The sequence below is a fragment of the Bubalus kerabau genome, chromosome 1, assembly GCF_029407905.1.
Source record: "Bubalus kerabau isolate K-KA32 ecotype Philippines breed swamp buffalo chromosome 1, PCC_UOA_SB_1v2, whole genome shotgun sequence".
NCBI classification, from domain to species: domain Eukaryota; kingdom Metazoa; phylum Chordata; class Mammalia; order Artiodactyla; family Bovidae; genus Bubalus; species Bubalus kerabau.
The window spans coordinates 41683930-41710685 of NC_073624.1; the positions used below are offsets into that span (position 1 = coordinate 41683930).

At 35.9% G+C, this 26756-nt stretch overlaps 1 protein-coding gene across 1 annotated transcript in view; it reads right to left on the reverse strand.

The window, feature by feature from the left end:
- Nucleotides 1-22214, reverse strand: part of ERGIC2 (ERGIC and golgi 2) — a 45011-nt gene extending 22797 nt beyond the window's left edge. Inside the window, exons 1-6 of the mRNA XM_055572915.1 lie at nt 22059-22214; nt 11791-11933; nt 10045-10153; nt 8151-8197; nt 6536-6606; nt 921-961 (exon numbers count right to left, since the gene is read on the reverse strand). Of these exons, the coding sequence (XP_055428890.1) occupies nt 921-961; nt 6536-6606; nt 8151-8197; nt 10045-10153; nt 11791-11896 (374 nt within the window). The 5' untranslated portion in view covers nt 11897-11933; nt 22059-22214. The remainder of the gene's footprint in view (nt 1-920; nt 962-6535; nt 6607-8150; nt 8198-10044; nt 10154-11790; nt 11934-22058) is intronic.
- Nucleotides 22215-26756: the final 4542 nt, after the last annotated feature.

The window sequence follows — 26756 nt, forward strand, 5'->3', positions numbered from 1 at the left end:
ACTCTCACATAGTTGTGGAGTATAAATCAAACTATTTGGCATTATCTATCAAAATCTTTTACCAATCTTACTGAGATATAACTGGCATATAACATTGTGTAAGATTAAGGTATAAACATATATACTGTGAAATGATTACCACAGTAAGTTTAATTAACAACCACCACCTCATCATTACAAATGTTTTTTCCTTGTGTGACAACTTATCAAAACATTAAATATTATCTAAAAGAGAAATTTCATTTCTAGAAATTTTATATACATATATTCACACAAGTACATAAGGAATATATACATATATTCACATGAGAAATTAGATTCAAGAATTTTCACTGAGCATTGATATTAGCAACCTGTAAGCAATCTAAATGCCCATCAGTAAGTATCCAAAAACTATTATAGTTTGTCACTAAAATATACCACTGTATATACTTAAGTGGGAAGATGTCCAAAATATAAGGTTAGGTTGGAAAAAGCAAGTTATAAAACAGATGTATAGAATGACCCCATTTGTATTAGGAAAAAAGTAACATAAGCAAATACAGCCACATACAGAAAACTGGTTATTAGCACTCATCAGTGGTACTAGGTTTAAAGAATGATAAGGAGGCTTCTATTTTCACTTAATATCCTTTGTATTCAAATTTGATCATATATGCTTTTAAAAATATTTAAATAGATAATACAATTTTAAATATAAAATAAAATGTATTTATGGTTCAAAGTGGATTAGAGAAAAGATATGACATTCCAAAGATTTGATAAAACTTCAAACTGAAAAGACTGTATTATATACTGTATTCTGTTAATATTTCATTCAAACAAATGCCTAGAGGAATCTATACATAATTCACAGTAGACAAAATAAGCAAAGTAAGATCTAGATTTCTATGAACCACAATACTTTGTTTACTTATTACCTCTGCCACTCTCTTTGCTGTGGTGAAAGATCAAATATTGCCTGAAATAAAACAAAACATAATCACTAGAACTGTCAATTTCTCCCCGCTTTAATATTACAATTTAAAACAATTTGCTTTGAGCAAGGAACAAATTTATAGTGCCATTAAAAACAAGTATTCATAATTTACATTTAATCCTCCATAAGTTAAACTAATAAATATATGATACTTATACTCAAAAGTAGTACACAGAAATTTTACTAACTGCAAATATTTTCCTGTTATAGAAACCTACATTTATAGGAATGGATACAATGCAATCTATCACATGTACAAAATGATAATTTAGGGCTTAAAATCATTTAAATGATGCCAGCAAGAAACTTAAGCATTTAAAAAAGAAGAAGAAATGAAAAACTCATACAGTTTAAGTATAGTATTCTAGCATCCAAAGCCCATGTTTCTGTCATGGTATTTTACCAAGATAAAATCAACAAGTTTTGAAACAAGCTAAACAATGTCTGTAATACTGTAATTCCCAAATGTATTAACCAAAAAAGAATAATTCAAGAAATGTTATCTAGGCAGTATATTCATCAATTCAAAGACAAATTTTGTTATTTTGTAGACTCAGAAGGAAAAAGGCAAGCTTCTCATGGTTTGTGGCAATACCCACCCCCCCTAATTTGTGGCAATACTCATAATTTAATTTTCAAATAGCAAGTCCACCTTTGATATTTATAAAGACAATTCATAACTAGGTATATTAATTCTACGTTCTAACTCATCATTATTATTAATGATGCCTCCCATAACATGCCCTAAACATACTACTCTCTACAAATTCTTGGTCTTAACCACTCAGTCCATCAAACAGCTCTAACTCTGTGCCTTTGGTTATTTAATTATGTTAGCCTGGAGACTTCCTCTCCTGTAATTGTGACCCTAAAGTCAGTCTAAATTCTATACACCATTTGTTCCAGGTTAAATTGCCCCCCTCTTTCTGATTACAATGAAATTACTTTGGTTACTCCTCCTGCAACCTTTTCATACCATGGCACACAGAGAAAATGCTCACATCTAAAAAACACACCAAGGCCAACACCTGAGGCTACATACACCTGCTCCCCAGTTACTCTGTGAATAAAACTGTTGATAGCAGGGACTATGCCATTTTTCCTTTGGTATCCCCAAACTGCTCAACATAGTGATTAACACAGCAGGTAAGGAACCACAGAGTGGCTTTGGGCTAGGCCACATGCTAACTTAAATTAACATCTCAATCTTCATAACAATCTTGTGAGTTTGTTATTATTCTTTTATATATAAAAAAGAACTCAAAAGGTTAAAAACTTTTTTTCAAAATCACAGGTAGTAAGGGTCAGTGTATAAGCCCAATTCTCAGATTTCTCACTTTCTCACATCCCTAAAAATGGTTCTTTTCTTTAAATAAATAATAGCTATCACATAGCATAATGTGATCATGGTTTAGAAATTTATAAAATTATTAGAATTAAGTTTTTATATTCAGACTGCATATTAAAAGAATGAGTGAAAATTTAAAAACAAGTAAAAGTTATCTCAAATAATTTTACATTAATACTAATCCTCAAATATTTTAATATAAATTAGGACAAGGGAGTGAACACTTATCAAAAACATTGTTAAACATTTTAAAAATTACTGATAAAAAGTATACAATTTTTAAGTATACATATAAGAAGTATACATATTTTAAAGTTTCTAGCTTTATGACTTGGAGAAGGCAATGGCACCCCACTCCAGTACTCTTGCCTGGACAATCCTATGGACGGAGGAGCCTGGTAGGTTGCAGTCCATGGGGTCACTAAAAGTCGGATATGACTGAGCGTCTTCCCTTTCACTTTTCACTTTCATGCATTGGAGAAGGAAATGGCAACCCACCCCAGTGTTCTTGCCTGGAGAATCCCAGGGACAGGGGAGCCTGGTGGGCTGCTGTCTACGGTGTCACACAGAGTCGGACACGATTGAAGTGACTTAGCAGCAGCAGCAGCTTTATGACTAAGACATTACTTTTATTATATGACAGTTAAAATAAAACTTTCCTATTTACAAATGATTGAAAGAAATGGAATAAATTGTTACAATGGAATAATCAATGATCTTGCCCCAATTCTGTAATGCGTTATGCTTTACAGTTTGTGAGCTATAAAAAAAGAAAAAAATCAAGCAATTTCTTCTCAGGAGTTTAGCATCTAGCTAGAGAGACAAGCTATCCAGAAAAAATATACATTAAAAAAAAAATCAGAGACTTAATAAATGTGAAGAATGACAGACACTCAGAATATGGAGAGACTGCTAGAAAATAGCATAAATAAATTTCAGAGGATAAACTCAAGATGATATTTCCTCAAATCCTCACAATGTTCAAAGAAACAGAAAAATTAGGACACAAACTATATCGTTGTTTTGAATTATTTTAAATCAGCATCCACCTGCTGGAAATTTTTAAAAACTTATGCAAGCCAGCATACAAGGGAGACTAAATTGAGAAAACAGCCCAACACATAATTAATTTCATGAGACAAGAAAAGTTCATGTAAGCAGCAATTAAACTGCCAATTCACAGTAACAAGGGAAACAGGTGATAAAAGACAATAACACACTTGAGGAAGAGACAGCGTCCATCCTAAGAACACTTTTAATAATTTGATCAATGCCACAGACTGCAGTCCACAGCAGTATTAGTCCCAGCTTATATGTGACCTGGACAGTAATATAAATTAAGCAAAATTACTGCCACAGCTGCCTGCTAATGAGGACAGTCACACCAGTTAAACAAAACAGGAATTATCTTAGCTAAATTTAACCTATCAAAAAATAAACATGGAAAAGAAATACTAGTGCCCTAGTGAAGCACTCTGCCATCCTGAATCCAGTGTGACTTCTTCCTTTCTTTTCAAAAAAAAGAATTACCTTAGCTAAATTTAACCTATCAAAAAATAAACACGGAAAAGAAATACTAGCGCCCTCACCCACTCCAGTGTTCTTGCCTGGAGAATCCCAGGGATGGAGGAGACTGGTGGCTGCCATCTATGGGGTCGCACAGAGTCAGACACGACTGAAGCGACTTAGCAGCAGCAGCAGTGAAGCACTCTGCCATCCTGAACCCAGTGTGACTTCTTCGTTTCTTTTCAAAAACATCTGAAGCTTTAATTTTACTTAGAAGAAACATAGCATATCTAAACTATATATCCTTCTTGTTTCATTTAGGTCTGGGAAAAAAAAAAGTGGAGGTGAGGAGGAAAAGGGAACTGACCTAACAGTCTACTTCAACTCTCAATCAGTTATTTGGCCATGTATCTTCCCATCCAAAAGAAGAACAAGAAAATAGACAAAAAAGATCCATTCATTTGAAGGACGTGGTCAATCTGAGGCCCAAGGCCTAACTTTCCTCTATGATACCATTTCTAAAAATAAGAAGAAAAGTTTTTCTAATTATCTCTCAATGAGATTTAACATCATGAAGACAGAAAAAAATGGAGTGATCTGCAATATATTAGAGGTGGGAAGTATAATCACTGAATTTTAAAACATAATGAAGGCATTGAAAAAAAAGACTGATCCAGAAGTCAGAGGCAAAGTTCCAAATATACATCTTATGCAGGAGTTGATAAAATATTGAGAACCACTCCAGGAAAGTCAACATCATTTGATAAGAATCTTTAAAAGCAGAAGCAAAAGTATTATTCTGAACATCTTTAAAACAAACCAACAACCAAAAAACACTTAAAAATCCAGATCACTAATACCACCAGAAGCCAAAAACAACTAAAGGAGATCTACATTTGGATATATATATATATAGGAGAAATATTTGAATTTTAAAAGTAAAGGAAAGAAAGCATGTAAGTAGATAAATACACTCCCTACAAGGAAAAAAATATTGTACCAGAAGGCAATAAAGGAATGTCTACAAAGTTTTGAGTGCAAAGTATCATAAAGCAAGAATTCTATTCTAAGCCAACATGTATGAAGAATGGAATGACAGAATGGCAGTCTGTCACAAAACATAATCCACATATTCTTTCTAAGAAAATTATTTTATACTGGACTATAGCCGATTAACAATGTTCTGACAGTTTCAGGTGGACAGCAAACTGGCTCAGCCATACATATACACGTATCCATTCTCCCCCAAACTCCCTCCCAACCAGGCTGCCACATAATGTTGAGTAGAGCTCCCTGTATTATAGGGTAGGATCTTGTTGTTTATCTATTTTAAATATAGCAGAGTGTACATGTCCATCCCAATATTCTTTCTGTGATAAAGAAGTCACAAAAAGTCCCTTAAAAATGATAAAAATAAAGAAACAAAGAAGACTAAAAATAAAAGCAGTAAAACTCAGTGAAAGTTGAAGAATTATTCCTAAAATAGTATGAAATGTAATGCAAATGTGAACGTGCCTGACAATAATCACCATCTAAACTTCCAGATAACAGTATGCAGTAACATGGTACCTGACTTTGTACGGTAACTAACCTCATTAAAAATTACTGTGATACCAATTTTTTGAGTGGAGTAGAGGAGTTAGGAAGTAGAGAGATTCAGAGTGGCACTAACAACAGTTACTTTTTCTTTAGAAAATTTTATTTAAAAAGTGTGCATGAAAAGGCATAAATACATTTTATTGTTATAAACTAAAAATAACTTGGTAATCAAAACTAACCTAAGGGCTTCCTTTTTCTCCTCCACACATTCAGTTACTTCTAATCCTCCATCACCTTTAGTCTTCACTTTCCGATTTTGTTTCTAGAGAGTTCACAACTGTCAATGGTAAACAAACAACTCAAGAATGCGTAAGTGTAAGTACCACAAAGCCAACAGAGCAGCCCGCAGGCAAACTAGCTGGGAGTTCTGTACGTTCTTCTCTAAAGCTTCTTTAGGCCTAGCTCTGATCAGGACCTGTTATTACCTGCCCCTGTAATGTGATATCTGTGGCCCTGTAATGTGCTGGTGTCTTCTGATAAATTAATTTTATTACACACAACTTGTGCGATGAAAACGATAAGACAATGTCAGTATTTCACTGCGTCTGGGAAATGGCGGTGTGACGGTAGGTGAAAAAAGTAAATGCATATAAAATTCTCCTCCTAGGTACTGCTTCATTCTTCATTACACGAGAAATATAGCTCAGATATTTTTAAGGGCTTAAATTTGGTAAAAGAAGAATACAAATAGGACACAGAATTTCTAAATCATCGGAAAAAAAGGAATGTCATCACTCTAGCAACTGTATAAGAGAGATAAGCAAACTGTTAGGAAGAATTAACAAAAAATATAAAACAAGTACAAGGTTATTGTTATAGAGGCATATCCAGAATGCTAACAATAGTTATCTCAAGGCTTTAGTATCAAATATAACTTTTTTCTTCCCCTAAATGTTTACAAAGGATATGTATCACTTTTATTTTCTTGTTTTATTTTTTATTGAAGTATAGCTGATTTACACTGTCATACATGACTTCTGTATTAAGAAAATGTATTTTTTAAAAACTAGATCAGACAAAACTAAAAGCAAATATCAAAACTGTTTTCAAGGGGAAAATTCCTCAAAGCATACAACTGAAAACGATATGTGAATCAAACTTACTGGTTCATAAACTAGACCATCTGCAGATGCAACCATTGTTTCTGCTAAATCCAATACATCTGCTCCAACATCTGCATAAAAAAAAATTACAAGTTTTATATTTTATGCTCAGAACCAAGCTTTATGTGATGTAAACTAACAAATTAAGATGAATAATAGAAAACTCACAAATATGTGGGATCACTTTCCTATACTGATTATTTATTCAAGTTAAAACAGTAGTATTATATAGTTTTGGTGGAAGTAACTCCAAAAATTAATAATGCTTTTCTACTTTTTACTCAGTAAGAAAGATGACTTGGAATCTCACAGTAAAAATAGTATAAACGTAACTGAACTGAAGAGCTTTGCAAAAACTGGCAATAAACTAATCACAGTATTAAATGGCTGCCTGACAAAATATTAATGACAAGAATTATTTTTAGAGATTAAAAAAATCTTAAGGCAAAGCTACTGATGACATTTAAATAGTCAACAAATAGGGAAAATTTATTTTGAAAAGGGTAAAATTTTAATGGTATTCAAACATCTATAATAAAGCAAAATATGATAATTCAGTATTAACACTAACTCAATAGTTTAGATACAAAATATTTATCTTAAAACCACTAACATAAAAAAATATAAATGGAAAAGGGAAACTGATTTAGATGAAATCTTTTAGAAATTAATTTGGATATAATGAGATTCACATTGGATATAATGAGTTCACAACTTTAAAAAGTTCTGTCTGAATTACTGAATTCTTGGTCTCTACTTTTCAAGCAGTATTTTACCATACAATTTAAGATGAAAAAGCATCCTCATTTCTGAGAGCAATACTGATTCAAACAGTATCTATCTGGAATAAAAACATTTTTTCACTTCTACCAGTATAATTAAGTGAAGCCAGTGAAGAAAACAGAAAACGGTAACACCACCATTAACTTAAAAGATTTGAATCTGTGTGCAAAAGTAAAAGTAAAGGGTTGTAAATTGAAACAGTGACAGACAATGTTTGCAGAAGGTGGGTGTAAAAACTGGTACTCCAAATAAGAAATACCTCCAAACAGGACATACCTAAACTAGAACTTTGATTTATCAAAATTACCTCCGATTTTCTTTCATTTTAATCATACTAATGTAAAAGTTAAATCCCTTCATGGAGAAGAAATTTAAAAAATACAAGCTGTGGAGAAAAACATTCTTATTTGCATTCTTAAATAACACTACAACAGTATTTTACAATATCATAAAGGGAAAATAAAGTTAAAACAGCCAGTATTTTTTACTTTTTATTAGCAATTATTTAGAGGAGGCAATGGCAACCCACTCCAGTACTCTTGCCTGGAAAATCCCATGGACGGAGGAGCCTGGTAGGCTGCAGTCCATGGGGTCGCTAAGAGTCGGACACGACTGAGCGACTTCCCTTTCACTTTTCACTTTCATGCATTGGAGAAGGAAATGGCAACCCACTCCAGTGTTCTTGCCTGGAGAGTCCCAGGGACTAGGGAGCCTGGTGGGCTGCCGTCTATGGGGTCGCACAGAGTCGGACACGACTGAAGCAACTTAACAGCAGCAGCAATTATTTAACCATAATTTATATATGCATTCATCAAGTTAAAGATGTACTTACACTGACACTTCATGGCAACAGTAATATCTATATTGATTCTCAATTTGCTAAAAAATGAAAAGGAAATATTATAATCTAATAACTGATCAGCAAAACATGAGCAATAAAAATCAACTGATCTATGAAAAACTTGGACTTCATACAGAATATGTCAATTAGAACTTGTACAGCATTTCATATGGCCAAAACAAAGGCTCTTCAAAAGTAAAAATTGTATTTTGTAATTATTCCAAAAGCCATTCTGACTTACAAGTTTTTAACACAGTATCCTTTAATTTAATGACAAGTTTACAACTAAGAACTCTAAGCAACTCAGAAAAAAGTATTAACCTCTCTTTACATAAATCTTTTATAGACTATGTGACTAAAGAATGTAAAACTTTCAAAATCAAAAGGTAGGAACTGAAAGTCTTTCTTCCCTTATCAAATAAATACCATACATACAGCTTTATGCCTGATATGCTACAAATACCACAATCTTTATTCTTTATCATGGACCTATAAAATGGACAGCTTCAGTTCTACAGATAAGCAATGGTGTTTACAGAAGTATAAATAAATGTCTAGCTTAAGACCAGAACTGGAAATTAGGTCTGTGTGACTCAAAATAAATGTACCGAAATTACTAGAAAAAAAGAAACCTGATTCTTAAGGTTTTGCATGGCCTTTTAAAAATCAATGCCTTATTTTCAAATGATCAGTTCAAATCAAATTTTCAAAAAGAATTAAGCTCCAAGAATAACAGAATGAGTACAATCAGTATCAGTCCTGTCTGTCCTGTGCTTCCTATCAAAACTTTTTTTCACCCTAATAATTTTCATCTGGTTTCAACAGATAGTACGGATTTTTAGAATTTCATGTAGTCTTAAAGTTGTCTAAAGTTCAAACTGTACTCAAATAACCACGGAGTTTAGGCTCACAAGATTTTATAGGAACCAGAAAATGAAGCCAAGTGGACAGGCTTCTGGACATCCCCACTACACTTGAGGTGAACTACATGACTTCATTTGTAAAGAATAAAAAGTGTTTCATTGGGGCTAAAAAAATTAATAAATAAATAAGAAAAACAACAAATTCCTTAAAAACTAATGGCATTAAGAATAATATTGACATTACAGATCATGAAACTAAGGCCCAAAAGAAGCCAGCTATATGACTTGCCCAGGGTTGCACAGGACCTATTACAAATGTTGGCTGATTGAATTCTCACTGATCTGAAGAGCAAAGTAGTATAAATATTATCCCCATTTTACAGAAAAGAAAACTGGAGCACATGCAGATATAGATTTAGTCAGTTCTCGAAAGTCACACACCAAGTAACTGGCAGATCTGGGACTGAAATTAATAAGTAAATGTTTCCTGGTATCTAATGCAACCTACATGTTATAAACCTATTATCTTCAATCAATTAAAAAAATCCAAATGATATGAATAAAGTATGTTTTATTTCCTAATTAAGATACTGTTATTTTCAAAGGTTTAAAACTGATGTTTACCTTAAAATATAGTTTATACATAATTTACAACAATCAAGCTTTAAGTATAAACAATGTTACCATAATTTGTTTTCCAGTTCACGCAGATCAGTAAGATATTTCACAGTCTAAAGAGTAAACAGTCTCAAAACATCAAACAATTTCCATCTTTTCAACTTCTAAGGAAAAATACATTCTGTTCTCCTAACCTTTTTAAACAAATGTATAAACAATCAGAGAACCTCTCTCTTAAAATTTAACCAGTATTCAAATGATTCTAAAATATTTTACCTAATGCATAATGAGAATTTTTCAGGACTATTTCTTCAGAATTAAAATAAACTATGTATAAAAATTAAAACATGTTATTTTCAGAACAATTTAAATCTAAAGGCATTTCAAAAACTAAAAACACTTACCTAGAAAAATCCTTGTCTACTTCATATTCATACTTCATCCATGTATCTTGATATACTGAAAATTCCATTATAGTTAATAAAGCCATAGTGGTAAATGCTATTAGAGAAACTGAGAAACCAACAAAAAAGAAAGAATTAAAATAATTTTTAAAAGGTAAACAGCAGGAAACTGGAATTAAAATTAGCAAAGAACACCCTAATGTGATTGCCATATGAATGAATACTGTAAACCATTTTTCTTAAAATATTATAAATTTTTTTCTAAAACAACTTAAAAATGAAGATTTAATGAACACAAACATATGCATTATTGAGAAAGCATGTTATTTCTTCAGTATTAAGGACATTTCTCACTAAATGGATCTGTCAAAATTACACAAAGACACAAAACTTTTACCTTGTTACAAATAGCAGTGTCACAGACATGATAAATGATGAAAGTAAGCATGAAAGTAGTCCCCTCATAATTAAAAATGGTATCCATTCTGTAGTCCACTTAAAATAACAAAAAAACAGCCTAATTTCTTAGATCTTGAGAGTTCACAATCTGTGCCAGAAAGTCAAATAAAATCTCCCTCTGTACTCACCAAAGTAGATAGATAAAACTCTATCTACTTGGAAATATCACAAATATTTCACTTCATTTTAAAAGATCTAATTAAAAGAAAAAGAACTATCATCTACTATGACAAAAAACACTTAAAATGAACAGTTGTACTATATTCATTAGCAAAAGTTAATCACAGGAGATTAGAAATAGCAACCGATGTACTATAGATTTTACCAAATGAAATGTGAATCTTATGAGAAATATATTGTTTTATCAGTTCTTCACATAGAAAAAAGTTATAGTAAATACCGTTATAGTGGCATATTTTTCTGATATATTTCATTATTAATTTATTTAACAAATTCTCTCTGTACCAGGTACTGCTATGAGTATTTTATAAATATTAACTTATTTAATTGCTACTGCAACTCTACCAGGTAAACACTGATAACATCCCCATTTTGTGTAAGAAGAAACTAAAGCATAGACAGGTTGAGGAACTTCCTGAAGATCAAGTAGTTAGGAAGGAGCAGAGGTGGAATTTAAATCCAGACAGTCTGATTCCAAAGTCTAAGCTCTTAACTTACTATCCTATGATACCTTTCTTCAGTAATGTGAAATTTAAGACTTTTATTATGATACCTAAAGTGACTTACTCTTAACCAAAACAGACTAAGGCAGTTTCAACATCATTAAATAACTTCAAGTCTATCTACATATAAAAATCTTAATAATTCAAGAGCACCAAAGCAGTATAACTGAATTAATTTGTTCAGTTATGCTTTAATAAACACTGCTAAATGCATAGGCTGGGTAGGATGGGTTGGATGACAAAAAGCATAGATAGAAGAATAAATTTAAGGCAAATAGTGTGACATGAGGACAGATCAGCTATAAAGTTACTTTGATGAGTTTAAAGTTACTTTAAAATTCACTGATGAGTTCTTCCTCATAGCGACATTTCTGTAAGTTTTTTTTTTTTGAAAAGAAAGGTTTTTTTTAACCTTTTTTCTTCTTTTTTTCATTGGTGTATAACTGTTTTCCAATGTGTTAGAGTCTGCTGTACAATGACCTGAATCAGCCATATGTACGCATACACTCCCGTCTAGTGGACATGCCTTCACCCCAACCCTCACTAGCATGCTAACTCAGAAGATGAACTTCCTGAAGGAGTTCTGATTTGAACTGATACTCACCTGTACCCCCACTGGCTGAAGTCTCCACATAGCTCTCAGGAACCTTTGGAAAGGCATCCAACTCCTTCACCAAACTTAAGGTTTTCCTCCGATTCAGTCGCCTCATCTTCAGGAAAACCTTCTTCTTCTTTCATATAGTCACGCTAAGAAATAAAAAAATGAATAAATGCATCCTTCAGAAAGATTAAAAGGCTGATTTTATTTTTAGATAACTCATAAATGTCCTTGGAACAACTTAACATTCCCATTCCTCCTCAAGGGAAAAAAAAAAAAGCTTAACACTATTCTTTCTCCACTCCCACCCTGAAAAAAGTACTAATGAAAGGCAATTTACACACACTAACACATGTAACAGCCAAATAATGTGAAAAGCTACTCAATCATATTTGTAATATTGGAATATACAAATTAAAATGGTTATTTTAAATTAACAAAACATACAAAAACAACACATTTCCATTAAAGGATGACAATGAAGTAAAATAGACATGCTCATATATTGCTAACAACAACATAAATATTCACCACTCCTCTTTTCACCAAGTAAATTCCTCTTTTAGGAATGTATCCTAAGGAAAATATATGTATTGTGCACAAAAATTTCATTATGAGGGTATTTCACAAAATTCTCATATCCAATATACAAATTCAGTGAATTAAAAGTTCTGAATCTAGATAAGCACTGAAATCTTATAAAAGAAAATACAATAATGTACAAAAATACTCATAACACGTTAAGAAAAGACTAGAAGGCCATATTCCAGTTTTATTAGAGGCAGGGAAAAAGATAATTGGGAAAAAAACTGAAAGCCTATACACAAAATGTTTTAAGTAGATCATGGGAGAATTTTGTTCTCTTTACAAAATTTTGAACTTTACAAATTATCTAGGAAAAGGAGTACATCAAGCCTGTATATTATCACCCTGTTTATTTAACTTATATGCAGAGTACATCATGAGAAACGCTGGACTGGAAGAAACACAAGCTGGAATCAAGATTGCCGGGAAATATATCAATAACCTCAGATATGCAGATGACACCACCCTTATGGCAGAAAGTGAAGAGGAACTCAAAAGCCTCTTGATGAAAGTGAAAGTGGAGAGTGAAAAAGTTGGCTTCAAGCTCAACATTCAGAAAACGAAGATCATGGCATCTGGTCCCACCTCTTCATGGGAAATAGATGGGGAAACAGTGGAAACAGTGTCAGACTTTATTTTTCTGGGCTCCAAAACCACTGCAGATGGTGACTGCAGCCATGAAATTAAAAGACGCTTACTCCTTGGAAGGAAAGTTATGACCAACCTAGATAGTATATTCAAAAGCTGGTTCATCTAGTCAAGGCTATGGTTTTTTCCTGTGGTCATGTATGGATGTGAGAGGTGGACTGTGAAGAAGGCTGAGCGCCAAAGAATTGATGCTTTTGAACTGTGGTGTTGGAGAAGACTCTTGAGAGTCCTTTGGACTGCAAGGAGATCCAACCAGCCCATTCTGAAGGAGATGAGCCCTGGGATTTCTTTGGAAGGAATGATGCTAAAGCTGAAACTCCAGTACTTTGGCCACCTCATACGAAGAGTTGACTCATTGGAAAAGACTCTGATGCTGGGAGGGATTGGGGGCAGGAGGAGAAGGGGACGACAGAGGGTGAGATGGCTGGATGGCATCACTAGACTCAATGGACGTGAGTCTGAGTGAACTCCGGGAGTTGGTGATGGACAGGGAGGCCTGGCGTGCTGTGATTCATGGGGTCGCAAAGAGTAGGACATGACTGAGCGACTGATCTGATCTGATCTGATAGTAAAAATATTATTTAAAAATTGACTGCTTGCTATTCTCCTTTTGATCAGTATGCCAACTATATCTAAAATATGCTAGCCATAACTGAAATCACAAATATTTATATAATTTTATATGGCTGATTTATATAAACATGATAGGTGATACTACAAGCATTACCAAAATCAAAGCTGTATTGATAAAATTAACACCTAACAGAATAAGTCAAATTCTATTGGTTGTAGAAGTCAATAAAAGGAAAGCAGTGTCTAGAAGAAAGCAGAAAGACTTATCTAAAATCTAAAATACAGAAAGAATAGACCATAGAAAGAGTATTCATGGAGAAAAAGGAGACCAGAGAGGTAAACACTGGCAGGAATCACAAACACTGCCCAAAAGAGAGCAGGCCCTAACCAGGGGCACTACGTAATCAGCCCATGCAGGAACCACGGCCCTAAAGGGAAGCTGAATGCATTAAAGGGCTGATTTCATTTGCTATTATAAACATCCAACTAAGTCCCCCTACTGATTCCATGTTTAAAAGTGGCCTTCAGATTATAATTTGGTTTTCATATAGATGGTTTTCCTAAGAAAAAAAATAACATGTAGACAAAAGAGAAGGCAAAGTTTGATTCCCACGATAGATGTAAATTAAGCTTCTGAGTGTTTATTAAGCATAAGCCATGGCTCCTCATGTTTGTTCAACTCAGTAATCAAATTTATTTTCTATATCCACTTAGCAGTAATAGCACCAAGACTGATCCTTCTTCCATCTTTCAAATTTCTACTCATTCTCTCCTACAGGAGTTAAATACTAAATACATTCAAGCCACTTAACTTTAAAACAAAACTCTCTGGCATTTAAACATGTAAAATATCATGTATGAAACGAGTTGCCAGTCCAGGTTCGATGCACGATACTGGATGCTTGGGGCTGGTGCACTGGGACGACCCAGAGGGAGGGAATGGCGAGGGAGGAGGGAGGAGGGTTCAGGATGGGGAACACATGTATACCTGTGGCGGATTCATTTTGATATTTGGCAAAACTAATACAATTATGTAAAGTTTAAAAATAAAATAAAATTTAAAAAAATAAATAAATAAAACTCTTAAGGCAAGCTCAAATCCAACTCAACTACTGTATAGATCTCTGGCTACCACTTCAGTGTTCTTGCCTTGAAAACCCCATGAACAGTATGAAAAGGCAAAAAGATATGACACTTAAAGGAATGAGTTGTCTCCATTCATATCCTGAGACTAATTCCTCAGTTCTCAACTAAATTTGCTCTCAACAAGGTCATCAACAATTTCCTTAGTACCAAATCCAACGGACAATTTTGGCCTTAATTCAGTTTTGCTTCTGAGAGAATACATTTTCTCACTTGTTCATCACTTCTTTTCCTCTTGAAACAGTCTCATACCTTGGCTGAGGTAATACTAAATTCCTGATTTGGCTTATTTTGCAGATTCTTCTTCCTCTGAGATTCTGCACTAGGCCCTTCTCTCAACCTTCACACTTTCCCCAAGTGGTCTCCCATCCCTTCCATTTTCATCAACACGTTGATTCCTCTCAAATTTTTACTACCAATCCAAATCTTTCTGCAGACATGAATATCTTTCTGCCTTCTATTATATTTTCATTGGCGCATTGGAAAGACAATTTAGAGTAAACATGCCTAAAAATAAACACTTCACCCTACCAAACCTGTTTCTCCTCCTGTGTCCCTAAATTAATGATGACACATGCATCCAAATGCACAAGCTAGAAACATGGATTTCATCCTTAAACTCTTCTTAAATTTCTCGCAATTCTAACTTTTCCAGGCCCAGAGAAATTCCTTACTAGGATCTTAGTCTCAGCTGCCATAATCTATTTCTTCATTGCTTCAAACGATCTTCAAACCTTCGATTCACTCTCTATATGACAGTCAGTAATATTTTTAATACATAAAACTTATCATATAAGTTTCATTTTAAAACATTTATATAGGCTCCCATTACATTTAAGGAGTTTGAAATCTATCTATCCCAACATGTTTTACAAAGCACTGAAAACACAGACCCAACCTTACAAAATCACTTTCTATTCCTTAAACACACTATTCTGTCTACTAGAAATATCCTCCCCCTCCTACCCCACCTCTACATTTGGCTAACATTCTTCATGTCTCAGTCTAAACATCTCTCTCAAGGAGGAAAAGCCTTCAATGACCTCGAACATGAGTTACAGCATTTGCTCCTAGAACACTGTAGTTTTATCACACTATTTCTACCTGCTTGCTTTCTCCATAGTAATTTTAAGGCAGGGACCATGGGTAACTTAGCCTTCGTATCTCCAATGCACATGAGGTTACTTGATAAATATTTATGGAAGGAAGAAAAGAAGAAAGGTGGGAAATTCCCCATTAACATTCATGATAGCACAGCTTTCCAATCAAAACATCCATGCTTAGATAAACATGTAAAAATATAAGATCTACAAGTAGAAATTTTTCTTATTTCATTCACTATAGTATATCCCCAGCACCTTTAACAGTGGTTGGCTCCTAGTAGCTACAGCATTGTTGAGCAAAAGAATAAAACTGTGAATTTTCTTTTCTAAACGTTCTATGTATTTTAATAAGCCTTACAAATGCTTTCTTATAAATTGAATCTAAGTATAAAGATATGGCAAGCAAGTAGTTGGTTTTCCCAACACTCTAATAATTCATACAGCCTATCCAGTACTCCTCCCTTAATCATTTAACTAGTGTACTCACTGGCTATCTCCCTCTCCCATTTCTAGTTTCTACAATTCCACAGCCTGACCCAGAGAACACATAGAGGGCACTCTCATTGGCTCTCCCCAAACCTAGAACAGAAAAGCTGACAACAACAGGCCATGCTCCTGGTGAACTGGCAAGGGTCTCACCTTCCCCTCAAGACAGCTCTATTCTACACTTGAGCACCCGCCACTCTGCTGCTCTTATTTCATTCTTATTACCTCAGCACTAATCTACACCCGAGAAATTCGTTCCACCTCAAAAATCGCCAGTCTGCTCTATAGAGCCACTATTTTGATATGAACAAGTCATCTGAAAACTTCTAGTTTTTTTAAAAGCAAGCCTTCTACCTGCTATTTATGAAACTTGACATTCTCCTAGTGGCATTTCTCTTTGAATCCTACTTCTTTTATGAGACTCTCAGGTAAAGAAAGAGCAGGTTTCAGCATGATTTCTTGACCATCTCTTCCCTTTTTAAGTCTATCTTCTAATAATAATAAACGCACATACTACACAGAATTATAGCTAACTTTCATATTATGTATCCGACTCTTTGAGACCCCATGGACTGTAGCCCGCCAGGCTCCTCTGTCCATGGGATTCTCCAAGTAAGAATACTGGAGTGGGTTGCCATGCCCTCCTCCAAGGGATCTTCCCAACCCAGGGATCGAACCCAGGTCTATACTTCTCTCCTTCCCCATCCCATTGCCATCTTATGACACTCAGGCACTCACTCACAGTGATAACTCTTTTATTATGTAAGCATAATTTATTCTCCAATCATTTCCATCTTAATTCTATACAAAGCCACACATGAACAAGGTCACATTTTGGCTCCTCTGAACTTTTAAAATTGTGTGTGTGTTAGCTGCTCGGTGGTGTCCAGATCAGATCAGATCAGATCAGTCACTCAGTCATGTTTGACTCTTTGCAACCCCATGAATCACAGCACACCAGGCCTCACTGTCCATCACCAACTCCCAGAGTTCACTCAGACTCACGTCCATCGAGTCAGTGATGCCATCCAGCCATCTCATCCTCTGTCGTCCCCTTCTCCTCCTGCCCCCAATTCCTCCCAGCATCAGTCTTTTCCAATGAGTTAACTCTTCGCATGAGGTGGCCAAAGTACTGGAGTTTCAGCTTTAGCATCATTCCTTCCAAAGAAATCCCAGGGCTGATCTCCTTGCAGTCCAAGGGACTCTCAAGAGTCTTCTCCAACTCTTTGCAAACTCATGGACTGTAGCCCACCAGACTCCTGTGTCCATGGGATTCTCCAGGCAAGACTACTGGAGGAGTTGTCATGCCCTTCTGTAGGGGATCTTCCCAACCCAGGGATCGAACCCAGGTCTCCCACATTGTGGGCAGATTCTTTACCATTTAAGCTACCCGGGAAGCTCAAATTTAAAATTGCTCTGCTGCTAATACCCAAAACACTACTTTTCTTCTCTGAGCAGAAACAATTATCCTTGCAGTTCTTTAATTTCTTGACTAGGGAAAAACCCACTCTTCACTTTCCCTGTGTTCTCAATCCCTTGGATTCCTCCCCGTCATGCAGTTCCACTGTTCCCATTCCCACTGAATTTGCTTCTCCATCCAGCTCAGTCAGCCATTTTCAAAAACACATTTAGAAAGACCCTAGATCAGTGATTTCCAGAGCCACAGGACTGCCATTCTGTCACAAAAGTTTCTAATCTGTACCTACTAAATGAAAAAAACAATAATAATATAAGAATTTTTAAAGTTAAATTTATTCAATTAAAAAAATAATCTGTCTTTTATTCTGAAATTATTTCCTTTCCTTTCCTTTTTTTTAATGTGCCAAATATCCTTTCTTTGGTGAAACGGTAAAGCAGACAGCAAGTTTTTTGTTTTGTTTTTGGATGTCTTTCTTTAATAAAATTAAAAACTTCAATTCTACATTAGCCCTTAAGTCCAGCCCCTTTCCCTGATTTCTACATACTCTGTGTACTGGTTAACAAAATTTAGGAGCCATTATGCTGGATTCCTTTGCCCAGTGGTTTTCATAATTTGACAATCTCTAGTACCATATCTTCAATTTCTCTCCTATACTGCTGTGTATACTAAAAAATAAAACACGTTACTAAAAAATAAAACACATAAGCTCTACTAAGTCATTGATAACAACTGACACTCAAACAATGCTTTGAAAAACTGCATAAGAAATATGAAGCCAACTTTCATGCTGGAACACAGGCACATATTATCAACACTCAATCTAAGTAATGCCACACAGCCAGTATTTCATCATCTGCGTCCACGTGAATACAATGAGACTATCAGATGCTTTGCCAAAATTAAAATACAGAATTCATGACACTTCTATGGCTCCATTACATTTAATTATTTCTATAAACAAAAAGGAAGAAAAGAAGGAAGGTGGGAATTGTAGAAACACAATTTACTCCTGCTACTCACACTTTATGAGCTAACTTCTATTTTTAACATATATTTGACAATATGAAAAATATTTAATTGGTTAATACATATGCATTGTTGTGAGGTGAACTATGCCTCCCAAAAGGATACATCCAAGTCCTAATCCCTGGTATCTGTGAATGGGTCTTATTTGAAAATAGCTGGGTTTTCAAAAATACAACTAATTAAGATGAGATCATACCATATTAAGGCAGCCCCAAATCCAATGAGGGTTTCCCTTGTGGCTCAGCTGGTAAAGAATCCACCGGCAATATGGGAGACCTGGATTCGATCCCTGGGTTGGGAAGATCCCCTGGAGAAGGGAAAGACTACCCACTCCAGTATTCTGACCTGGAGAATTCCATGGACTGTATATAGTATATGGGGTGGCAAAGAGTCGGACATCCAATGACCAGTGCCTTTATGACAAGCCATGTGAGGATACACAGACACACTGGGGACTATGCCATGTGAAGACAGGTAGAGAGTAGAGTGATGAATCTACAAGCCAAGGAGCCAAGGATCGCTCAAATGTTGGTTTCTTTCCTAGAGCTGTCAGAGGCAGTATGGCCCTGCTGACACCTTTATTTCAGTCTGGTGGCCTCCAGAATTGAAAGAAAACAAATTTCTATTTTTTAAAACCAGGCAGATGGTAATTTGCTAAGTCAGCCCTGTGAAATTAACACAAGTCATTAACAAGAATGAGAAAAGAGGTGGAATAAATACTATTCAGGCTGCCACTGAACTTCAGAAATGAAAAACAAAACTATGACTTATCTGTAAATTTAAGCCACTTAATAATAATGCATTAGAATACAAAAGAAAAAATTTATGAAAGATAACTTAGTTTCACTTTACAGCACTTGATATCAAAATAGTACTCATTCTTTTTACTTTAAAGCTTTTTACAATAGAGTAAAATGTTAAATAATTACAATTATTTACACTAACATAATTCAAGCAAATCTAACAACCTTCCAAGTGACATTTTTAAAAAATGTTTACTTGGAAGCAAATAAGATGGCATAAATGTGAGTTCTGTGATTGGAAATACTTGGGGTTCTTCTAGGCACTTACTAGCTATGTGACAAATTTGAAAAGATCCTCAAGTTCTCACAATTCTCTATTATAATTTTATTTTAAAAGGAGGGATGGAGACATAATGGTTTACCTCACAGTTTTTAATCAAGATAAAAATGAGTCATTTGACAAATGTCTGTGTCTAATTTTCAAAAGAAATGCAAAGACTTATAAGATAGCTGAGATTTGTTAAAGTCTTTGGGAAGGTGGAAAGAGTATCTGAATTAGTTGATAATACCATGAATAGACTGAGGATTATATAAATTAATAGAATAAAAATTGAGAGACATAGAGTGCTGGCAACACAAGTTGGATGCACCTAATAATAAGATGAAGCAAGGTTTGACTCTAGTAACTACTCAACAAAAGCACACAAAACTGAATTAAGAAAGTAAGGAAAGTGGGAAGAAAAGGTCAATGACACATGAAATATATTGACAATAGAATGAAGCTCCCCAAAAGCAAGGAGAATGGGTTACCAAGGCACTAGGTCACTGACCTAGACTGTATTAAGACTGCATGAAGTAGTAGAAAGAAGAAATCTGTAACTTAGTAATTAAAGAGAGGATAACAGCTTAAGAAAGCAAGCAGCTGGAAGATGGAGCTTAAGCACAAATTAACCATATAGACTGAAAAGTATAATCAATTTTGGAATCAAATAAATTACTTTAAAAAGCATCTTCTTCATTCTATATTTTGGCTAAGTACAAAAGCAACATTTTGTGAGTAGTTATAGAAAATAGAAAACAAAAATTAAAAATTAACAAGAGCTAACACTTTGAGCATCACCACCCACCTTCTGAGTCTGGTATTATTACCTCCATTTTGCAAATAAGGAAACTAAAGCATAAAGGGGTTAATTTATCCATCAGGACATTAAGAGGCAGAATCATAATAAATATTGAAAAACTGTTGAAAAGGATTTGTAGCAGGCTGCTACACTGTAGCAGCCTAAAAAGTAACTTCTATTAAAAATACGTTTCACCATTTCTTCCAATTAAATCACTAACCCTTTAGGAAATTTATCATTTTCTAATTTTTTTTTTTGCTGTTATTATTCCAAGTCAGTACTAATTTCCTCTGAGACTTTAAAGCTTGGCATATTTTTATGATTTGTACCCTGAATTATAACAATCAGCTGTGACTGAATTTTACCATCACCAAGAAAGAAATTCACTCCCTCTTCTTCCCCTAAAGAAAACCATGAAATTTCTTTTTTTCATGTTTTTCCTCTAAGAGACCTGGAATAACTGCAACAATGTGGAGATACGAATAAACAAATTAAGTAAACAAACATACCTACTAGACTCTTTCGTGAACAAACCTGATTCATTTCTTTATAATGGCTGTATACTAGAGTACAGTGAAATATTTAAATACAATTGCGAACAAGTAAATCCCATTTTTAACTGTATCTTTGACTGCTTCTGAAGGCCCGTCTTGCAACATTTTAACAGATATTATGTAACTTTGCGTTGTCCTGAGGGCATTAAATCCTAAATATAAAAGTTACAAGAACGCCTTTTCTCAAACAATTACCTACTAATTCTATATATTACCAATACCCAAGGGTATTCTCTACCACGAGTCGACTGTTACCTAACGAGGGTTTCTTAACTCGCGAGGGTTTCTGAAAAGTATTGACACTCGAACCTCTCTCTCCTATAGCATCTCGTCTTAACCTAACCCCTTTCTCATTTTCCTAAGCGGTGCGCGAACCTCCTGAGGAGAGGCTAAGAAGATCTAGGTCTTTCTCAGACAGGGAGCAACTTGCTGCGAAGAATTTGGTATTTGTCTGAACGGGGATGGAAGCCCCCCGGGAAATCCGGACACCATCAGGCAGGTCTTTACAACGTGGGACCCTCCTCGCCTGCGGACGGGAGGAGCCACCGGGGCACGGGGCGTTATAAGCAGCAATGGGCCAGGGTCAGAAGCTACGGGGAAGTACCCAAACTCCTTCAAGTTGTAAGACAGCGCAGAAACACTGGACCGGAGAACGAGGAGATTCCCGGCGCAGCGCTGCCCAGGGTCCTGCCAGTAACGCCCCCGGGAAGATAGGTAGAGTGGCTCCCAGGTCCGGCCCGTTCTCCAGAAGAGAGGAATTAAGACCGGGAGCCAATCCTATAACTGGCTCTCACTACTTTAACCACATTCATGCCCTGAACAGCCCTGGAGCAAGCGAGGGAACAGCACCCGGCGGGGTTTCAGTATCTTACCTTGTGTTACGGTCCCAGCCGACCGCCATGTTTCACAGAAGCCCGGGTCGACCGGGCTCCCATTTACCGGGAAATATCGCGAGAACAGAAGCCACTACCACCGTTGAAAACGTCAACACGGAGATGGTGAAAGAGCTCTCGCGATATTCCCTTTGCTGACGACGTGCTCTGTGAATCAAGAGGCGTGGTTCAAATTAAAGGGGTGTGGCTAAACAGAATAGAGATTTAAATTTGTTTCAGTTGTACCCATTTGGCTGACTCGGAAGTAACTTCTCCAGGGAGGGATTTGTAATCTACCAATTTGGAAACTTGGGGCTTCCCAACTAGCGCGACTGGTAAAGAATCTGCCTGCCAATGCAGAAGACGCAAGAGACATGGGTTTAATCCCTAAGTAGTGAAGATCTCCGGGAGTATCAAGTGGCAACCCACTCCAGTATTCTTGGCTGGAAAATTCCACGGATAGACCAGCCTGTCAGGCTATATAGTCCATAGGGTCGCAAAGAGTAGGACTCCACTGAGCGAGGGAAAGGGGAATACACACCCGCATAGGCACGCATGCAAAAAGTTGGAGACCACAGAACGAATCTCACGCAGGAATTAACATTTACAGCCCTATATGTATCACTCCTCCAAAACTCTCATGACGTTTTGTGCAATCTCTTTACCTCTTTGTTTTCTTCTGTCAAGAACGTTTAAACTTTCCTTTTAAGACCAGGTAACATTTATTAAATGTTTTTCTTGTCTATGGGTTGGCCAAAAAGTTCGTTCGGATCTTTCCGTAATATCTTATGGGTAAATGCAAACAAACTTTTTGGCCAACAATTAATAAGCTCCATAAGAAAGTACATCTGATCTACAAAGATTCTGATGTACCTATCTATAGGGCAGCAATGGAGATGCAGACATAGAGAACAGACTTTTGGTACACAGTAGGGGAAAAAGAGGGTTGGATGATTTGAGAGAGTGGCATTGAAACAGGTGTATTACCATATGTAAAGTGGGAATTTACTGTATGACACAAGGAACACAAAGCTGGTGCTCTGTGACATCCTAGGGGGTGGGACGGGAGGAAGGTTAGAGGGAGATTTAAGAGGCAGGGGTATATGTATACCCATGGCTGATTCATGTTGATGTGTGACAGAAGCCATCACAATATTGTAATTATCCTCCAATTAAAAATTAAATTTAAAAAAGCACATCTGTCTCCGTCAATCTTATATCACCAGTACATTTCTAAGCACTCAACTATTTATTGAGAAAGAAAATTAATGCTTCATTCAGCTTTTTCTAACACTTGCTATCATAAGAAGCAACAGAGGGGACTTTGAAAAGAAAGGGTTCAAGAGCAAGCCCACGTGTTACCAGATTTTGCAGACATTGAGATTTCAATTTTAAGATTAATTGACCAAAAATTCTCACAAAAAGATAATAATGACTAATTCTTAAAGGGAAAACAGTGCTTTTTTCCCCCCCTGTGAGCAATATTTATATGCTTTACTGTGTGTTTCTCATTTAACCCTCACAATACTATTCACTTACTAGATACGGAAATAGAGATAAGTGGCAGTTAAGAAATTTACCCAAAGTCAAAAAACTAGGAGATGCAGAAAAATCTTGACCACAGAACCAAACTGCCTTTCAAAGGAAAAATCATTTTATTTAATGAATTAACATTTACTGAAATATAAAATTTTACTAAATTTAAAACATCCTAGAAAATAAGGGCAAATAATTTGCACAGATGGAATTTCACTTCCAGACTTTCATCTCAGGATTAGCCCCAAAACTTTAAACCACCTCTAAATTGATTTAAAGCTTAAATTGATATTTAAGAAGAAACATAGTAGGGTGGTTAGGATCACAGACACTGCACCAGGATTTCTTGGGCTAAAATTCCAGTTCAATCACTTACTAGCCTGTGACCTTAGGCATATTATTTTATCTCTTTTGTCCTCTTTTGTTTATCTATAAAATGCACAATAATGTCTCAAAGATTGTTGTAAGGACTAAATGAGTTAATATATATCTAAAGTGTTTCTTTTTTTTAATTTATTTAATTGGAGGCTAATTACTTTACAATATTGTGGTGGTTTTTGCCATACACTGACATAAGTCAGCCATGGGTGTACTTGTGTCCCCCATCCTAAACCCCCCTCCCACCTCTATCCCCCTCCCATACCTCAGGGTTGTCCCTATGCACTGGCTTCAAATGCCCTGTTTCATTGAACTTGGACTGGTCATCTATTTCACATATGGTAATATACATGATTCAGTGCTATTCTCTCAAATCATCCCACCCTCTCTTTCTCCCACAGAGTCCAAAAGTCTGTTCTTTATATCTGTGTCTCTGTTGCTGTCTCGTGTAGAGGGTCATTGTTACCGTCTTTCTAAATGCCATACATATGTGTTAATATACTGTATTGGTGTTTTTCTTTCTGACTTACTTCACTCTGTATAATAGGTTCCAGTTTCATCCACCTCATTAGAACTGATTTAAATGTGTTCTTTTCAATAGCTGAGTAGTTTGCGACATTTTACAGGAGGTAGTGATCAAGACCATCCCCAAGAAAAAGAAATGTAAAAAGGCAAAATGGTTGACTGACAAAGCCTTACAAAAAGCTGTGAGAAGAGAAGCTAAAGGCAAAGGAGAAAAAGAAAGATATACCTATGTGAATGCAGAGTTCAAAGAATAGCAAGGAAAGATAAGAAAGCCTTCCTCAGCGGTCAATGCAAAGAAATAGAGGAAAACAATTAGAAAGAGAATGAGAAAGACTAGAGATCTCATCAAGAAAATTAGAGATACCAAGGGAACATTTCATGCAAAGATGACCACAATAAAGGATAGAAACCTAACAGAAGGAGAAGATACTAAGAAGAGGCGGCAAGAATACGCAGAAGAACTATACAAAAAAGATGTTAATGACCCAGATAACCACGATGGTGTGATCACTCACCTAGAGCCAGACATCCTGGAATCCAAAGTCAAGTGGGCCTTAGGAAGCATCACTATGAACAAAGCCAGTGGAGGTAATGGAATTTCAGCTGAGCTATTTCAAATCCTTAAAGATGATGCTGTGAAAGTGCTGCACTCAATATGCCCACAAATTTGGAAAACTCAGCAGTGGTCACAGGACTGGAAAAGGTCAGTTCTCATTCCAATCCCAAAGAAAGGCAATGTCAAAGCATGTTCAACCTACTGCACAATTGCACTCATCTCACAGTCTAGCAAAGTAATGTTCAAAATTCTCCAAGCCAGGCTTCAACAGTACATGAACCATGAACTTCCAGATGTTCAAGCTGGATTTAGAAAAGGCAGAGGAACCAGAGATCAAATTGCCAACATCCACTGGATCATCACAAAAGCAAGAGAGTTCCAGAAAAAACATCTACTTTTTCTTTATTGACTACACCAAAGCCTTTGACTGTGTGGATCACAACAAACTGGAAAATTCTGAAAGAGATTGGAATACCAGACCACCTGACCTGCCTCTTGAGAAATCTGTATGCAGGTCAAGAAGCAACATTTAGAACTGGACATGGAACAACAGACTGGTTCCAAATAGGAAAAGGAGTATGTCAAGGCTGTATTTTGTCATCTTGCTTATTTAACTTATATGCAGAGTACATCACGTGAAATGCAGGCTGGAAGCAGCACAAGCTGGAATCAAGATTGCCGGGAGAAATACCAATAACCTCAGATACTCAGATGAAACCACCCTTATGGCAGAAAGAGAAGAAGAACTAAAGAGCCTCTTGATGAAAGTGAAAGAGGAGAGTGGAAAAAGTTGGCTTAAAACTCAACATTCAGAAAACTAAGATCATGGCATCTGGTCCCATCACTTAATGGCAAATAGATGGGGAAACAATGGAAACAGTGACAGACTTTATTTTTGTGGGCTCCAAAAGCACTCCAAATGGTGACTGCCACCATGAAATTAAAAGATGCTTGCTCCTTGTAAGAAAAGCTATGACCACCCTAGACAGCATGTTAAAAAGCAGAGACATTACTTTGTTAACAAAGGTCTGTCTAGTCAAGGCTATGGCTTTTCCAGTAGTCATGTATGGATGTGAGAGTTGGACTATATAGAAAGCTGAGTGCTGAAGAATTGATGCTGTTGAACTGTGGCTTTAGAGAAGACTTTTGAGAGTCCCTTAGACTGCAAGGAGATCGAACCAGTCAATCCTAAAGGATATCACCCCTGAATATTCATTGGAAGGACTGATACTAAGCTGAAACTCCAATACTTTGGCCACCTGATGCAAAGAACTGACTCATTGGAAAAGACCCTGATGCTGGGAAAGATTGAAGGCAGGAGGAGAAGGGGACGACAGAGAATGAGATGGTTGAATGGCATCACTGACTCAAAGGACATGAGTTTGAGTAAGCTCTGGGAGTTGGTGACGGACAGGTAAGCCCGGTGTGCTGCAGTCCATGGAGTTGCTAAAGTCGGACATGACTGAGCAACTGTACTGAACTGAATACTTCCATTGTGTATTTGTACCCCAACTTTCTTATCCATTCGTCTGCCGATGGACATCTTGGTTGTTTCCATGTCCCAGCTATTGTACACAGTGCTGCAGTGAACATTGGGGTACATGTGTCTCTTTCAATTCTGGTTTCCTTGGTTTCCTGTGTATGCCCAGCAATGGGATTGCTTAGTCATATGGCAGTTCTATTTCCAGGTTTTAAAGAAATCT